The sequence below is a fragment of the Hylobates moloch genome, unplaced genomic scaffold (genome assembly GCF_009828535.3).
Source record: "Hylobates moloch isolate HMO894 unplaced genomic scaffold, HMol_V3 SCAFFOLD_12, whole genome shotgun sequence".
In the NCBI taxonomy this organism is placed as follows: domain Eukaryota; kingdom Metazoa; phylum Chordata; class Mammalia; order Primates; family Hylobatidae; genus Hylobates; species Hylobates moloch.
Window position 1 is genome coordinate 41,354,127 of NW_026652287.1, and position 16,997 is coordinate 41,371,123.

Consider the following 16,997-nt stretch of genomic DNA (forward strand, 5'->3'; position numbering starts at 1 on the left):
AACCTCCGCACCCGGCTTTTTTTTTGAGACAGGATCTTGCCGTCACCCAGGCTGGAGTGCATTGGCGGATCTCGGCTCACTGCAGCCTCTGCCTCCCAGGTTCAACCGATTCTTCTGCCTCAGCCTCCTGAGTAGCTAAGATTACAGGCATGCACTAGGATCCAGCTAAATTTTTTTTTTTTTAAAGACAGAGTTTCCCTCTTGTTGCCCAGGCTGGAGTACAATGACAAGATCTCGGCTCACTGCAACCTCTGCCTCCTGGGTTCAAGCCATTCTCTAGCATCAGTCTCCCAAGTAGCTGGGATTATAGGCGCCTGCCACCACACCCAGCTAATTTTTGTATTTTTAGGAGAGACAGGGTTTCACCATGTTGGCCAGGATGGTCTAGAACCCCTGACCTCAGGTGATCTGCCCGCCTCAGCCTCCCAAAGTGCTGGGACTATAGGCATGAACCAGTGCGCCCAGCTGCTAATTTTTTTTTTTTAGTAGAGACGGGGTTTTGCCATGTTGGCCAGGCTGGTCTCGAACTCCAGCCCTCAGGCGATCCACCTGCCTTGATCTCCCAAAGTCCTGAGATTACAAACGTGAGCCACCGGGCTCAGCCCTATTTTTTCAGGGCTATGTTGTTCATGGCTAGAACCAGGAACAGCACTGATACATAGTAGCATTCAACAAATATATTTTATTGTTGTTTTTAGAGACAGGATCTTGCTCCATTGCACAGGCTGGATGCAATGGGTGATCATAGCTCACTGTAGCCTCAATCTCCCAGGCTTGAGCAATCCTCCCAACTCAGCCTCCTAAGTAGCCGGAACCACAGAAACTACAGGTATATGCCACCATGCCCAGCTAATTTTTTTTTATTTTTTAGTAGAAATGAAATCTCACTATATTGCCCAGGCTGATCTCCAACACCTGGGCTCAAACAATCCTCACGCCTCAGCCTCCCAGAGTGCTTGGATAACAGGTGTGAGCCGCTGCACCTGACCATCAACAAATATCTTTTTAAACCAGCTTTTACCAGTCGGGGTCTGGCCATGTTGACCAATCTGTAAGAAACAATTTTTTTTGTTGTTTTAAATTAGCTGGGCACAGTGGTGCAGACCTGTAGTCCCAGCTAATCAGGAGGCTGAGGCGGGAAGATCTCTTGAGCCTGGGAGGTTGAGGCTACAGTGAGCTATAATTCCACAATTGCACCACTGTACTCCAGCTTGGGAGACAGAGCAAGACCCTGTCTCTAAAAAACAGAAAGAAAGAAAAAGAAAAGAAAAACAGTTTTTGAGCTATCATACTAGCTTTAGGTTGCTAGGGCTGCCATAACAAAATACCACAGCTTGGGTGGGTTAAAAACAGAAACTTACATTTCTGGAGGCTGATGTCCAAGATTAAGATGTCATCAGGGTTGGTTTCTGCTTTTTGTTTTTGAAATGGAGTCTTGCTCTACTACCTAGGCTGGAGTGCAGTGGCACGATCTTTGCTCACTGCAACCTCCGCCTCCCAGATTCAAGCAATTCTCGTGCCTCAGCTTCCGGAGTAGCCCCAGGTTCAAGCAATTCTCGTGCCTCAGCCTCTCGAGTAGCTGGGATTACAGGCGCCCACCACCACGCCCGGCTAATTTTTGTATTTTTAGTAGAGATGGGGTTTTGCCATGTTTCCGGGATGGTCTCGAACTCCTGACATCAAGTGATCACGCCTGGGATTACAGGCTTGAGCCACCGTACCCGGCCCAGGGCTGATTTCTCCTGAGCCCTCTTGCTTTGGCTTACAGAGCCGCAGCCGCCTCCTGCATGCCCTCACACGCTCTTTTCTCTGCATGCATCCTTTGTATTCCTTAGTGTCCATATTTTTTCTTCTTGTAAAGACACCAGGCAGATTGGATGAGGACTCAATGTAGCAGTGTCTGGAATTGGTGGGTTCTTGGTCTCAATGACTTCAAGAATATAGCCACGGACCCTCGTGGTGAGTGTTAGTTAGTTAGTTCTTAAAGGCGGCGTATCCAGAGTTTATTCCTTCTGATGTTTGGATGTGTTTGGAGTTTCTTCCTTCTGGTGGGTTCGTGGTCTTGCCAGCTCAGGAGTGAAGCTGCAGACCTTCACGGTGAGTGTTACAGCTCATAAAGGCAATGCGGACCTTAAGAGTGAGCAGCAGCAAGATTCATCTCAAAGAGCAAAAGAAGAAACTTTCCATGCTAGCTCTGGCAGCCTGCTTTTATTCCCTTATCTGGCCCCACCCACATCCTGCTGATTGGTCCATTTTGACACGGTGCTGATTGGTGTGTTTACAATCCCTGAGCTAGACACAAAAGTTCTCCAAGTCCCCACAGAGCACTGATTGGTGCATTTACAAACCTTGAGCTAGACACAGGGTGCTGATTGGTGTGTTTACAAACCTTGAGCTAGACACAGCGTGCTGATTGGTGTATTTACAATGCCTTAGCTAGACATAAAGGTTCTCCAAATCTCTAGATTAGCTAGATACAGAGTGCTGATTGGTGCATTTACAAACCCTGAGCTAAACACAGGGTGCTGATTGGTGCATTTATAATCCCTCAGTTAGACACAAAGGTTCTCCAAGCCCCACTAGACTCAGGAGCCCAGCTGGCTTCACGCAGTGGAACCCGCACCAGGGCCCCAGGTGGAGCTGCCCGCCAGTTGCTCCCACGGTGTGCCCAGACTCCTCAGCCCTTGGGCGGTTGATGGGACCAGGCGTCACGGAGCAGGGGGCAGCACTTGGCAGGGAGGCTCGGGTGGAGCAGGAGCCCACGGCCGGGGGGAGGCTCAGGCATGGCGGGCTGCGGGTCCTCAGCCCTGCCTCACGGGGAGGCAGCTGAGACCTGGCGAGAATTCCAGCGCAGCACTGGCGGGCCAGTACTGCTGGGGGACCCAGCACACCCTCCGCAGCTGCTGGCCTGGGTGCTAAGCCCCTCACTGCCTAGGGCCGGTGGCACCCACCGGCCGCTCGGAGTGCAGGGGCCCACGACCACCCAGAACTTGCACTGGCCCATGAGCCCCGTGCACAGCCCCAGTTCCTGCCCACTCCTCTCCCTCCACACCTTCCCGCAAGCAGAGGGAGCCGGGTCCAGCCTTGGCCAGCCCAGAGAGGGGCTCCCACAGTGCAGTGATGGGCTGAAGGGCTCCTCAAGCACGGCCAGAATGGGCACTGAGGCCCAGGAGGCGCTGAGAGCAAGCGAGGACTGCCAGCATGCTGTCACCTCAGCAGCTTCTTTTTTTTTTTTTTTTGAGACAGGGCCTCACTTTGTCTCCCAGGCTGGAGTGCAGTGGCGCTAACAGCTCAGTGCAGCCTCCTGGAATCAAGCAATCTTCCCACCTCGGCCTCCTGAGTAGCTGGGACCACAGCTGCACACCACCAAGTCCTGCTAATTAAAAAAATTTTTTTCTTCTCTTCTTTTTTATTTTCTTGAGATGGAGTTTCGCTCTTGTTGCCCAGGCTGGAGTGCAATGGCACAATCTCAGCTCACTGCAACCTCCACCTCTCAGATTCAAGGGAGTCTCCTGCCTCAGCCTCCCGAGTAGCTGGGATTACAGGCATGTGTCACCATGCCCAGCTAATTTTGTATTTTTAGTAGAGATGGGGTTTCACTATGTTGGTCAAGCTGGTCTCGAACTCCCGACCTCAGGTGATCCACCTGCCTCGGCCCCCCAAAGTGCTGGGATTACAGGCGTGAGCCACTGCACCTAGACTTTTTTTTTTTTTTTTTTTTGAAACAGTCTCTCACTCTGTTGCCCAGGCTGGAGTGCAGTGGTGGGATCTTTGGCTCACTACAACCTGCCTCCTGTTCTCAAGTATTTCTCGTGCCTCAGCCTGCTGAGTAGCTGGGATTCAAATGTGCACCACCATACCAAGCTAATTTTTTGTATTTTTAGTAGAGGCGGGCTCTCCCTATGTTGCCCAGGCTGGTTTCAAACTGCTGGCCTCGTGCAATCCACCCACCTCAGCCTCCTGAAGTTCTGGGATGACAAGTGTGAGCCACCATACCTGGCCTTAATCACCCCTTTAAAGACCCTGTATCCGGCCTGGCATGGTGGCTCACACCTGTAATCCCAGCCCTTTAGGAGGCCAAGGTGGGTGAATCACCTGAGGTCAAGAGTTCGAGACTAGCCTGGCCAACATAGTGAAACTCTGTCTCAACTAAAAATACAAAAATTAGCCAGGCATGGTGGTGCACGCCTGTAATCCCAGCTACTTGGGAGGCTGAGGCAGGAGAATCACTTGAAGCAGGGAGGTGGAGGTTGCAGTGAGCCAGAGATCATGCCACTGCACTCCAGTCTGGGCGACAGAGTGAGACTCCCTCTCAAAAAAGACCCTGTATTCAAATACAGTCACATTGTGTGGGGATGAGGACTTCAACATAGAAATTCCTATGCCTCGGCCGGACGTGGTGGCTCACGCCTGTAATCCCAGCACTTTGGGAGGCCAAGGTGGGCAGATCACGAGGTCAGGAAATCGAGACCATCATGGCCAACGTGGTGAAACCCTGTCTCTACTAAAAATACAAAAATTAGCTGGGCATGGTGGTGAGCGCCTGTAATCCCAGCTACTCGGGAGGCTGAGGCAGGAAAATGACTTGAACCCGGGAAGCAGAGGTTGCAGCAGTGAGCCGAGATCACGCCACTGCACTCCAGCCTGGTGACAGAGCAAGACTCTGTCTCAAAAAAAAGAAAAGAAAAGAAATTAACCGCTGCTCACAGTTGTGCAAGCTTACAGGAACAAAGGCCAAGTGCCAATAACCACAAATGAGCCACAAGATGAGAGCTGACCTCAGCAGTGCTCCATAGGCCTGAATCCTCACTCCACTGGCATAGTAAAATCTCCACAGCCAGGGTGCACTGGCTCCCAGCTGTCATCCAAGCACTTTGGGAGGGTGAGGAGGGCGGCTGGTCTCAAACTCCTGACTTCAAGTGATCCCCCACACCTCAGTCTCCCAAAGTGTTGAGATTACAGGCGTGAGCCACCACACGTGGACTATAACTTCCATTCTTTTAGGGAGCCCCAGAACCTGTGAAATTAATCTCTGCTCTGGCCAGGCGCGGTGGCTCACACCTGTAATCCCCGCACTTTGGGAGGCTGAGGCGGGTGGATCATGAGGTCAGGACATCGAGACCAGCCTGGCCAACATGGTGAAACCTGGTCTCTACTAAAGATACAAAAAAGTAGCCGGGCATGGTGGTGTGTGCCTGTAATCCTAGCTACTCAGGAGCCTGAGGCAGGAGAATTGCTTGAACCCAAAAGGCAGAAGTTGCAGTGAGCTGAGATTGTGCCACTGCACTCCAGCCTGAATGACAGAGCGAGACTCAATCTCAGAAAAAAAAAAAAAAAAAAAGACCCTCTCTCTACAAAAAATAATGTAAAAATTAGCCGGGCGTGGTGATGCATGCCTGTAGTCCCACCTACTCATGAAGCTGAGGCAGGAGGATTGCTTGAGCCCAGAAGGTCGAGGCTGCAGTGAGCTATGATTTCACCACTGTACTTCAGCCTGAGCGACAGAGTGAGGTGCTGTTTCAAAAAAAAAAAAAAAAAAAAAAGCTGGGTGTGGTAGGTCACACCTATAATCCCAGCTACTCAGGAGGCTGAGGCAGGAGAATCGCCTGAACCTAGGAGGCGGAGGTGGCAGTGAGCTGAGATCGCCCCACTGCACTCCAGCCTGGGTGACTGAGCGAGACTCTGTCTCAAAAAAAGAAAAAACAACAAAAAAACAGTCTCCAGTGGGGAGAGGTGCACCTTGCTAAGCATATATAATGCCAGGTACAAAAGAAAGGCTGAACACTTCAGTTCCCCCTAGAAAGCCCCACCTCTTTCCAGGAATCCCTGCCCCCAGTCTGCACCTACATGCCCTAGGAAACTTTAAAACTCCCCCTCATCACACCTGCAGGGAGTAGGCACTTTGAGCTGGAGTTCCTCCCTTTCTCCATTCATTGATTGACAGATAAAGTTTCTATCTTGCTTTACTGAACCTGGTCTTTTCTATTGGTGCAAATGGCCACCCGCAGAGAAAGGACTCATTAGTCTCAAACAGTCCCCTTAAGAGTAGGTAATAGCGGACACCATGGCTCACACCTCTGATCCCAGTGCTTTGGGAGGCTTGAGCCGAGGAGTTAAGAGACCAGCCTGGGCAACATAGAAAGACCTCATCTCTAAAAAAAAAAAAAAGGCAGGGGGGATGGGGGCGGGCGTGGTGGCTCACACCTGTAACCCCTGCACTTTTGGAGGCCAAGGCAGGCGAATCACCTGAGGTCGGGAGTTTGAGACCAGCCTGACCAACGTGGAGAAGCCCCGTCTCTACTAAAAATACAAAAAATTAGCCAGGCATAATGGCGCATGCCTGTAAGCCCAGCTACTCGGGAGGCTGAGGCAGGAGAATCACTTGAACCCAGGAGGCAAAGGTTGCTGAGATGGAGCCATTGCACTCCAGCCTGGGCAACAAGAGCGAAACTCCACCTCAAAAAAAAAAAAAAAAAAAAAAAAAGGCGAGGGGGAGGAGGGAGACTTAAAAAAAAGAAAAAGAAAAAAAGTTTTTATTGGCCAGGCAGTGGCTCACGCCTGTAATCCCAGTACTTTGGGAGGCCGAGGTGAGTGGATTGCCTGAGGTCAGGAGTTCAAGACCAGTCTGGCCAACATGGTGAAACCCTATCTCTACTACAAATACAAAAAAATTAGCCTGGTGTGTTAGTGCAGGCCTGTAGTCCCAGGTACTCAGGAGGCTGAGACAGGAGAATCGCTTGAACCCGGCAGGCAGAGGTTGCAGTGAGCCGAGATTGCACCACTGCACTCCAGCCAGGGAGACAGAGCGAGGCTCCGTCTCAAAAATAAATAAATAAAAAATGTTTTTGAGACAGTCTCAAAAGGGTGTTCAGGCCCTTATGTGTTCCCCCCTTCCTCACACAGACACACACACACACACACACGCACACACAGGATCTGGGCTGACCTGGACTCCGCTGAACCCACAGAATATGGCATCGGTGACACTGACCCAGCAGTCTCTCTGCTTTGTGCGTTGGGGAACCCCAAGTCACCATGGCAGGAGTGTGGCCACCTTGCTCAGGAGTCCACATGGAGAGGTCAGCTATCCCAGACATGACAGACCTTCTGGATGGGACATCCAGCCAGCCCAGCCCCCAGATGATGGCAGCCACTGTCACATGGAACAAATGAACCCCCAGTGAGCCTGGTCAGCCCAGAGCCAGGAGAGGATTCGACAACAGGTGTTTGGAGCCAGTGGGCATGGGGCAGTTTCCTCCACTGAGAACAAGAATGCATGACAGTCAGGAAGGTCCAGAGCCTAGAGGTCCACTTAGGTGGCATGTGGCACCCACACCAGCCTCACAGCCGGGCACACACATCTCTGACATACCCTGTTGTCCGCCAAGGCTGACTCATGACACAGAAAACATTAGAGAAAAAACCTGGCTGGATGCAGTGGCTCACACCTGTAATCCCAACGCCGTGGGGGGCCGAGGTGGGAGAATTCCTTGAGGTCGTGTTGGAGGCCAGCCTGGGCAACACAGCCCGACCCTGACTTTACAAAAATAAAAAATTAGCTGAGTGTGATATATGTGCCTGTAATCCCAAAACTCGGGAGACTGAGGCAGGAGGATTTTTTTTTCTTTTTTTTGAGATGGAGTCTCCCTCTTGTCACCCAGGCTGGAGTGCAATGGCAGGATCTCGGCTCACTGCAACCTCTGCCTCCTGGGTTCAAGCAATTCTCTTGCCTCAGCCTCCCGAGTAGCTGGGATTACAGGCGCCCGCCACCACACCCAGCTAGTTTTTCTATTTTTAGTAGAGATGGCGTTTCACCATGTTGGCCAGGCTGGTCTCAAACTCCTCACCTCAGGTGATCTGCCCACCTCGGCCTCCCAAAGTGCTGGGATTACAGGCATGAGCCACTGTGCCCAGCCCAGGAGGATCTCTTCATCCCAGGAGTTCAAGGCTGCAGTGAGCTGTGATCACACCACTGCACTCCAACCTGGGCAACAGGTCCATCTGAGTCTATCTCTAAGGGTCCCAGGGAGGTCACTCCCCGGCAAGGAGGCTACTGTGGCCCCCAACATCCCATTCAGAGATTCAGAAGCTGAGGCTCAGGGAGGAACTTTGCCCTGTCACCCAGACATCAGAGTGTGAATTAACTTCAGGGGTCACCAACCTTTTTGGCACCAGGGACCGGTTTCATGGAAGACAATTTTTCCACGGACCGGAGGTGGGGATGGTTTCAGGATGATTCAAGTACATTACTTGTTTTTGTTTGTTTTTTGAGACAGTCTTGCTGTGTCACCCAGGCTGGAGTGCAGTGGCCTGATCACAGCTCACTGCAGCCTGGACCTCCCGGGCTCAAGCAATTCTCCTACTTCAGCCTCCCAAGTAGCTGAGACTACAAGTGCACACCACCACCCACAGCTAGTTAATAAGAGAAAAATGTATAGGCCAGGCACAGTGGCTCACACCTGTAATCCCAGCACTTTAGGAGGCCGAGGCAGGCAGATCACCTGAGGTCGGGAGTTCAAGACCAGCCTGACCAAAATGGAGAAACCCCGTCTCTACTAAAAATACAAAATTAGCCAGGCGAGGTGGCACATACCTGTGATCCCAGCCTGCCCTCCCAAAGGGCTGGGATTACAGGTGTGAGCTACTGCACCTGGCCAAGATGCAGTCTCTAAAAACATAATTAAAAAATAATTAAAACAGGGTGAGTCTGAGACTATCCCAGGAAACCTGGCTTCCACTGCACTGAGGACGAAGCCACAGTGGGTGGGGGTCCCCAGACCTGGGAATGGGAAGGCACTGCCCAAGCTCTGCTCTTCTTCCAGGAATCCTGATGTTAACGCAGACTCCCCAACCCAGCCCTGCTGCCCCTGCTCCCAAAAAGCAAGAAGCATAGTAGCTGCACCCAGGGCTTGGTCTCCACGTCCCACCTTCTCTGGGCTGGGCTCTCATGGAGGAGGGGCTGCAGCAGAGACCCCAGGCTGCCCAGGCTTCCCAGGCCAAGGGAGACAGAGACCCGACCCAGAGGCAGGTGGAGGATGTGAAGCAACTTTAATCGCCACCCTCAGACGGGGCAGCAGGAGTGTCTTAAGCATGGGGCCATTCTACCCCCTGGGAGCTGCCTGGGGCCAGCCCCTCGGTTCTGGCTGTGGCAGGTTCCCCATCCTAGCTCCCTGGATCTCCATAGGGAGTGTCCAGGGACCCTCAATCTCCAGGGCCACTTCTGCAGGAGCTCGGGTTCGAGGTTCCACGTGGCCAGAAGAGCTCAGGTCTCTGAGGGCTGGTGTGCCCGTGTACCCATCCGCATCACTGCTCTCCTCCTGCCTGGCTGCGCCCAGGGCTGGGTGACAGTGGTGGCAAGTGCTTGTCCTCAGGGCAGCGAGGTCTTCTGTTCTGACAGCAGCAGGGACTCCTTCATGGCCACCAGTAACCCCAGCGGGCGGAGGCGTTCCTGGGCTCGGAGCCAGGACAAAAGGAGGAGGGTGGCGGCGACCAGGCTTGTACTGAGCACCGCTGTGGGGAACAGATGGACAGAGTAAGGAGGGGGAAGGCAAGAGCCCCCACACCCACCAAGCTCCATACACATGGGGATGGGAGTTGTGCAGCTCATCCCTCCCCACCCACCTCCCCTGAATCCCCGGAGCTCTAAGCCCCCAGCATGGGAGGGTTAAGTCCATCTTACCAGCAGCTGCAATAACCCCATAGGCAGCTGGGCTTCCAGACTGGTCTCCGGCAGAGGAGGACGTGGCATTCCCGACAGAGGTAACACTCTCCAGGGTCACAGGGGGCCCCATGATTGTGGCATTCCAGAGAGAGGTGACACTCTCCAGGGTCACAGGGGGCCCCATGGTTGTGGCATTCCCGAGAGAGGTGACACTCTCCAGGGTCACAGGGGACCCCATCGTTGTGGCATCCCCTTCCGGGAGGATCTCGTTGGTTCCTGCAATAAGCCCAGGCGTTCAGTAGTTGAGGAGAGAGCACTGAAGGTGTGAGGGGGCCAGGTGCCCAGGGGAGCCCTTGGGGTTTATCCTCAACCAACCCAGGCTGGGTGAAGCTGACTGCTGCCTGTAATTATGTCTTTCTTTTTTTTTTTTTTGGAGAGGGAGTCTGGCTCTGTCACCCAGGCTGGAGTGCAGTGGCGCAATATCGGCTCACTGAAACCTCTGCCTCCTGAGTTCAAACGATTCTCCTGTCTCAGCCTCCCGAGTAGCTGGGATTACAGGCATGTGCCACTGCGCCCGGCCTTTTATTTTTTTGAGACGGAGTTTTGCTGTCACCCAGACTGGTGTGCAGTGGCCCAATCTCAGCTCACTGCAACCTCCGCCTCCCAGGTTCAAGCGATTCTCCTGCCTCAGCCTCCTGAGTAGCTCAGATTACAGGTGTGTGCCGCCATGCCCAGCTAATTTTTTTGTACTTTTAGTAGAGATGGGGTTTTGCAATGTTTGCCAGGCTGGTCTCAAAATCCTGACCGCAGATGATCCGCCCACCTCAGCCTCCCAAAGTGCTGGGATTACAGGCATAAGCCACCGCGCCCGGCCCCTAATGATGCCTTGCCTCCCCTACAGGGATGCAGGCACGGGCAAAGGCATGTGTCCACGCCCCCGGCCTGGCCACGCCCCAGCAGGCAGCGGGTGTCCCCATCTACCCACGAGTCCACCCTAGCCCCGCAGGTGCGTACCACAGCCGAGCTCATCGCTGGAGTCGGGACAGTCTGGGTGGCCGTCGCAGCGCCATGTGAGTGGAATGCAGTCATCGCTCAGCGTGCAACGGAGCTCACCTGCTGGGCAGGCCAGGCGGCTGCAGTTGCGCAGTTTCTTGTCGGTTCCCCCAGAGCAGTCACTGACACCGGTGCAGGGACAGGGGAGGCCAGAGGGCGGTGGGCATTGCCCATTCTGGGTACACGGCTCAATCCCTGGGGCACAGGGTTGGTCAGGTCCCAAATGCCCACCCAAGAAGGCCCAGGTACTTCCTGCAGCCCCATCCCCTGCAAGCCCCACCCTCTAACAACAACTGAGCCCAAAAAATGCTCCCTTCCTAAGGCTCCGCCCCCTGCAACTGTTAACTCCACCTTCTAAGGACAGGCCTCCCTGCAAGCTCTTCCCCTGAGACCTCACTAGCTCTACCTTCCTACAAGCCCACTTTATTCTATTTGTTTCTTTCTTTTATTTATTTATTTTTTCTTTTGAGACGGGGTCTCCCTTTGCCGCCCAGGCTGCAGTGCAGTGGCGCAATCTCGGCTCACTGAAACGTCTGCCTCCCAGGGTCAAGCGATTCTCCTGCCTCAGCCTCCCGACTAGCTAGGATTACAGGGGCCTGCCACCACATCCAGCTAACTTTTGTATTTTTAGTAGAGATGGGGTTTCACTGTGTTGGCCAGGCTGGTCTCGAACTCCTGACCTCAAGCGATCTGCCTGCCTTGGCCTCCCAAAGTGCTGGGATTACATGTGTGAGCCACCGCACCTGGCTCCCTCCCTCTCTCTCTCCCTTCCCTCCCTCCCTCTTTCCTTCCTTTCTTCCTTTCATTTCTTTTTTTTTCTTTTTTTTTTTTTTCCTGAGACAGAGTCTTACTCTGTTGCCCAGGCTGGAATGCACTGGCACAATCCTAGCTCACTGCAGCGTCAACCTCCCAGGATCAAGTGATCGATCCTCCCACCCTAGCCTCCCAAAGTGCTGGGATTACAGGCGTGAACCACTGCGCCCAGCCCAAGCCCATCTTAGACCCCGCTTCTTATGACCCACAGACCCAAGTCGCACCCACCCCTGTGGCCCTGCCTTTCCCACAAGCTCCACCTCCGCGTGCCTGGCCCCTGACATCCCACCCTCAGGTCCCGCCCCCTGTAAGCCCCGCCCCGGGCATGGCCACTCACTGCACTCCTCCTCATCGCTGCCATCGCTGCAGTCCAAGTCCCTGTCGCAGCGCCAGGTGAGGGGCACGCATAAGCCACTGGTGCGGCACTGGAACTTGGTGGGTGGGCACGAGCCTGAGCTGGGGCCTGTGAGACGGATGCAAATGAAGCTTGGGAAACTGGAGGCTGGACCTTTCTCCAAGAGCACAGAAGTCACTGGCTGTGACCCGCAGGAGACAGGTGAAGTCCTGGGATGTAGGAACCACACTGGCGGCTGCTTGTTACTGAGCCCCTAGTATGAGTGGGGTTCAGAGTGTAGCAGTTCCTGGGCTCAAGAGCCCCACTGGGCAGGTGCTACTGCACTCCCCAGGTTACAGAGAAAGGAACTAAGAGGAGGCCACAGAGCTGGTGGCAGAGGCTGGGTGCAGTGGCTCACGCCTGTAATCTCAGCACTTTGGCAGGCCGAGGTAGGTGGATCACTTGAGGTCAGGAGTTCGAGACCAGCCTGGCCAACGTGGTGAAACCCCGTCTCTATTAAAAATACAAAAATTAGCGAGGTGGGGTGGTGCACGACTGTAATGCCAGCTACTCGGGAGGCTGAAGCATAAGAATCGCTTAAATCTGGGAGATAGAGGTTGCAATGAACCAAAATCATACCGCTGCACTCCAGCCTGGGTGACAGAATGAGACTCCGTCGCCACAAAAAAAAAAAAACAAAAAAAGAGCTAGTGGCAGAGTTGGGGTTCGAACTCAGGTCTCGGTGATCCCAGAGTCTTCACCAGGCTCCTCATAGCGAGATATCTGCTCTGGAGACCTCCAAACTCAGTGGTTAAAGAGACTGGGAGATGGGCCATTTCTCCACATGCCCTGGGTCAGGCTCCCAGGCTCAGGTTAGCAGGGAGGGTCTATCTCCTTTGCATAGCAAAAGAGAAACTGAGGCAGTGGGTGGGAAACTGAGGCACTGGGTAGAAAACCTGCTCAGTCACCAAGTCCTGTTGCCTCGCCTCCTGAATTCCTCCCAGACCTATCACTTTCCCCATCCTAAATGTGTCAGCTCCTCGCCAGAGCCCCAGGCCCCAAGGTCCATTACGACACCAGAGACTTGCCCTTCCCTCTCTCTTCTCTACACCCTGTGTTTTCCCCTCAATTTTCAGATCTCAGCTGATTTCCTGGGAGGGTTCTCATGTCCCTATCGGAGACCTAGGAAGCACTGCCTCCCGTGTCTAACAACTGTCCTTAAAGCCCTGGTCATGCCTGTCCACCCACAGACTGGACATTCCGTGGAGGTCTGGGCTGTGACCTGGCTGCCTAAACCCAGGGCAGTGCCTGATCATAAGTGGACACAGGTCACATAAGGTCCAAGCTGGGTCCAGAGAAGATCCGGGCTGTCCTAGATTCTGAGCAGCGAAGCTCAGCTGTTTGCCGACCTGGAAAGGCACAGAGGGGCCTGGAACCTGGGCCAAGGGACAGAGAAAGGGAGTGGCCTTTAAGGCTTCCTCCTGGGTGCGGCCAGGGGAGGTGGCAAATCCGCCACCCTGGCTTGGCTTCACTCTGCCAAGGCCTTTAACCTCTTCCACCTTTACCCACCAGCCATGAGCCTCCAACCCCCCACTCCCCACTGCCAGACCCTCCCCGGCCTTCAGGTCTAATTGCACCTACTTGCCATACGGTCCCTGAGCTCTATGGAGCCCGGAAGAGCTGTGGACAAACCGGTGCCTGCTTCCTTCCCTGCCCCCGGGGATCTGGCAGCCTCCAGGTGTGGCTCTCCACCCAGGCCCAGACTTCCATAGCCCTGACACCTCTGACCTCCCTTCCCTGGACTGCGGGAGTGTGTGTCCCTCTGCAAAGTGGACAGCAGAGCACAGCAGTCCCCGCCTCATAGGATGTAAGCCTGACAGCAGAGTTAGAGTGACCAGTGACTTTCCCTCCTGGCCTCAGTTTCCTCACCTGTAAACGGGGTATGCTGGGAATCCCTACCTCAACATCATGAGAAAAAAGAGACTGTGTATAGAGTTTTGTCCTGTAATCCCAGCATTTTGGGAGGCTGAGGCGGGCAGAACACTTGAGGTCAGGAGTTCGAGACCAGCCTGGCCAACATGGTGAAACCCCATCTCTAATAAAAATACAAAAATTAGCTGGGCATGGTGGCGGTGCCTGTAATCCCAGCTACTCGGGAGGCTGAGGCATGAGAATTGCTTAAACCCGGGAGGCGGAGGGTGCAGTGAGCCAAGATAGCACTACTGCACTCCAGCCTGGGCGACAGAGGGAGACTCAAAACAAAAAAAAAAAACAAAAAAAAACACTTTTGTACTTGGTTAATGTGAACCCTGCCTCCTTTAAAAAAACAAAAAACAAAAAAAACAGGAACATTTAGCGTGAATGTCAGGGACTTTGGGATGAGTCCAGGGACCTAGAAAGTGCGGAATGCACAAAGGAGCTGGGAAAGTGTGTGAGCCTGAGCCCAGAGCTGCAAGTTGGGAGTGCCTGAGTGCACAGGGAGGCCACTCCAACCCTCCAGCTGCCTCTAGGGGTATCAGAGAGGGAGCCCATCCCCACTGGCCACCAATACCTCTTAGGCCAGGGCGAACATGCCCACGGGGGTATATTGAACTTGTAACCCCAGTCTCTGCGAGACCCTGGAGTAGCATGGGGGGAGAGACCTCGCGTTCTCTAAGGATGGAGGACAAAGGAGGAGAGACTGGGAGGGCGGGGACGGTCGCGGAACGGTCACAAGGCCTGGTCGCGAGGGTTTGGAAGGCAAAGGGGCGAGAGGCACCAGGTGACCCGCCCTGTGTGATGAGCGGTCGGATAATCTGAGCCTGCTAAGAGCTTTCCTGACCACGCTGGTATGAAGGGCGGCTTGGAGGTGACAATGGGGCACGACAGAGTACAGCAGGTGTGGAGGGGGTGTGCAGGGCAGAAGCAAAACCGTTAAAGGCAGGTGGAGGGACCCTCTTCCCCTTCCCCAGCATGGGGTCTTCCTAGCACCAGTGCGCGCCTTCCCACAAGCAGATTAAGTCCAAGTCCACGTGCTGAGGGAGTGTCATGAACGGACATGCGGTGCAGCCAATGGCGAGGCGTTGTCGGAGCGCGGGGGCGGGAGCCTGCGCTGCGGGGGGTCACTCACCTGCGGCCCGGGCAGAGGTCGGGGTGGAAAGCGGGGTCGCGGCGGCCTCCAGGCCTAGTCCGAGGCCGAGCAGCAGCAGCAGCGCCAGGCCCAGAGCCCCTGTTCGCCGCGCTCCAACCCGCGCCATCCAGCCGCCGGTCGAGCTGTCCCCGCAGCGGCGCCGGCCACGCGCGGTCCAGACCGCGCTCTTATACCTGCGCACGCGCACGCGCGGGGTTGGGGCGGGGCCCAAGCCCCTGAGTTCTGCGGCGCCCGCGGCTACGCGTACCGTAAATGTCAGAATAGGAGGGCAAAGAGAATTAGAGGCCCGTCCCCCCTTTCCCCAGTGACGAGATCAGTTGAAAGGTATGGAGCCCGCTTGAAGTTAGAAACTTCTGGGGATGGGAAGGAATTTGTTGGTGTTCATCTGCATTATTTCCCGTTCCACATGAGGACTGCTGCAAATGTTACTGCCTCGTGATCCTCTTTAATATGGCAGCCACGCCCCTCAGCCACTCCCCATTTCCTCCCTCATCCCACTGCTTTTGTGGCGCCGACAGGTAATTTATTTTATTGACTTATTATGGTTTATTGCCCTAGTCCCCATAGAATGCTAGCTACTGGAGGGCAGGGATCTTCTGTTGCTCACTGCTTTATTCTCAGGGCCTGACACATAGTGCTTGACTCATAGTAGGCTCTTAGTAAACATTTGGTGAGTAAATGAATAAATGAAATGTCCATTCTCGGAGTCGGGTTGCTTGGGGGGAAAAAAAAGGAAATCAATTAATTAATTAAATTTAATAATAAAGGCCGGGCGCGGTGGCTCACGCGTGTAATCCCAGCACTTTGGGAAGCAGAGGCGGGCAGATCGTTTGAGCCCAGGAGTTCGAGATCAGCCTGGGCAACACAGCAAGTCCCCGCCTGTCTCAAGAAAAAAGAAAATTAGCTGGGCATGGTGGCTCTAACTTGTAGTCCCAGCTACTCGGGAGGCTAAGGTGGGTGAATCATTTGGGGCTGCACTCCAGCGTGGGTGACAGTGAGACCCCATTTCTTAGAAAAGTTGGCCGGGCGCGGTGGCTCACGCCTGTAACCCCAGCATTTTGGGAGGCCGAGGCAGGCGGATCACAAGGTCAGGAGTTCTAAACCAGCCTGGCCAACATAGTGAAACCCCCGTCTCTACTAAAAATACAAAAATTAGCCGGGTGTGGTAACACCCGCCTGTAGTCCCAGCTACTAGGGAGGCTGAGATGGGAGAATCGCTTGAACCCGGAAGGCGGAGGTTGCAGTGAGCCGAGACCACATCATTGAACTCCAGCCTGGGTGACAGACTGAGACTCTGTCTCAAAAAAAAAAAAAAAAAAAAAGTTGTGGTCATAAAACTTGGTTCAGATGCCGTCAGTGGCATGCCTTGCCTAGCGTCTTGCCCTCCTTGTGGCCTCTGCACACCCTGCCTGGTCTTTCCTTCCCTGCTGACCTTTCTGAATCTGATTCATCCTTTTGCCCCAAGCAGAATCCCACCTTCTCCAGGAAGCCTTGGGCTGTTAGCCTTTGTAGGACCCACTCTGGGACACTTGTACCTGCTGCCTGCAGCTGTGGCCTTTCCCCTTCCAGAGGGCAGGGTGGTCTCAGCACCCTCTTGGTCCACAGCTGATCTTTTTTAGCTGCTGAAGGGCCCAGGGCTGTGCCCTGGGGAAGCCATGACACTCCCCTGCATAGGGTCACTGGGTAGCTCCTGCAGCCAGACTTGGACACCCTCCCTTTGCAGATTTCTGTCTCCCCAGGAACCAGCTGCCTTCCTTCCCGGGCGAATTCATTCTCATCCCACAGCCCCAGCATAATGGGATCTGGCTCAGGGAGGGCTTTCCTGATCTTCCCTAGGTTTGCCTTCCCTGTGAGCAGCCCTCACTGTCCTCTGCCTTCCCCATTGAGCTGCAGGGTGACTAAGGTCAAGCAGGAGCCTCAGTGGGAAGGTGCTGAGGAAGGTTCATGTGAGAAGTGGCTGGGGGAGCCCTCAAGAGATGGAAGTTAGGCCGGGCACAGTGGCTCAC

The 16,997-nt window shown here is 54.2% G+C and overlaps 1 protein-coding gene across 1 annotated transcript; it reads right to left on the reverse strand.

Annotated features, from left to right (window-relative positions):
- Nucleotides 1–9,234: 9,234 nt before the first annotated feature.
- On the reverse strand, nt 9,235–16,785 carry CD320 (CD320 molecule). Its single transcript, XM_032169549.2, has 6 exons — nt 16,468–16,785; nt 14,971–15,286; nt 11,865–11,990; nt 10,676–10,909; nt 9,680–9,937; nt 9,235–9,510 (listed from the first exon to the last, which is right to left on the reverse strand). Exons 1-6 carry the CDS (start codon nt 16,783–16,785, stop codon nt 9,368–9,370), a joined length of 1,395 nt encoding a protein of 464 aa, XP_032025440.2. The 3' UTR covers nt 9,235–9,367.
- Nucleotides 16,786–16,997: the final 212 nt, after the last annotated feature.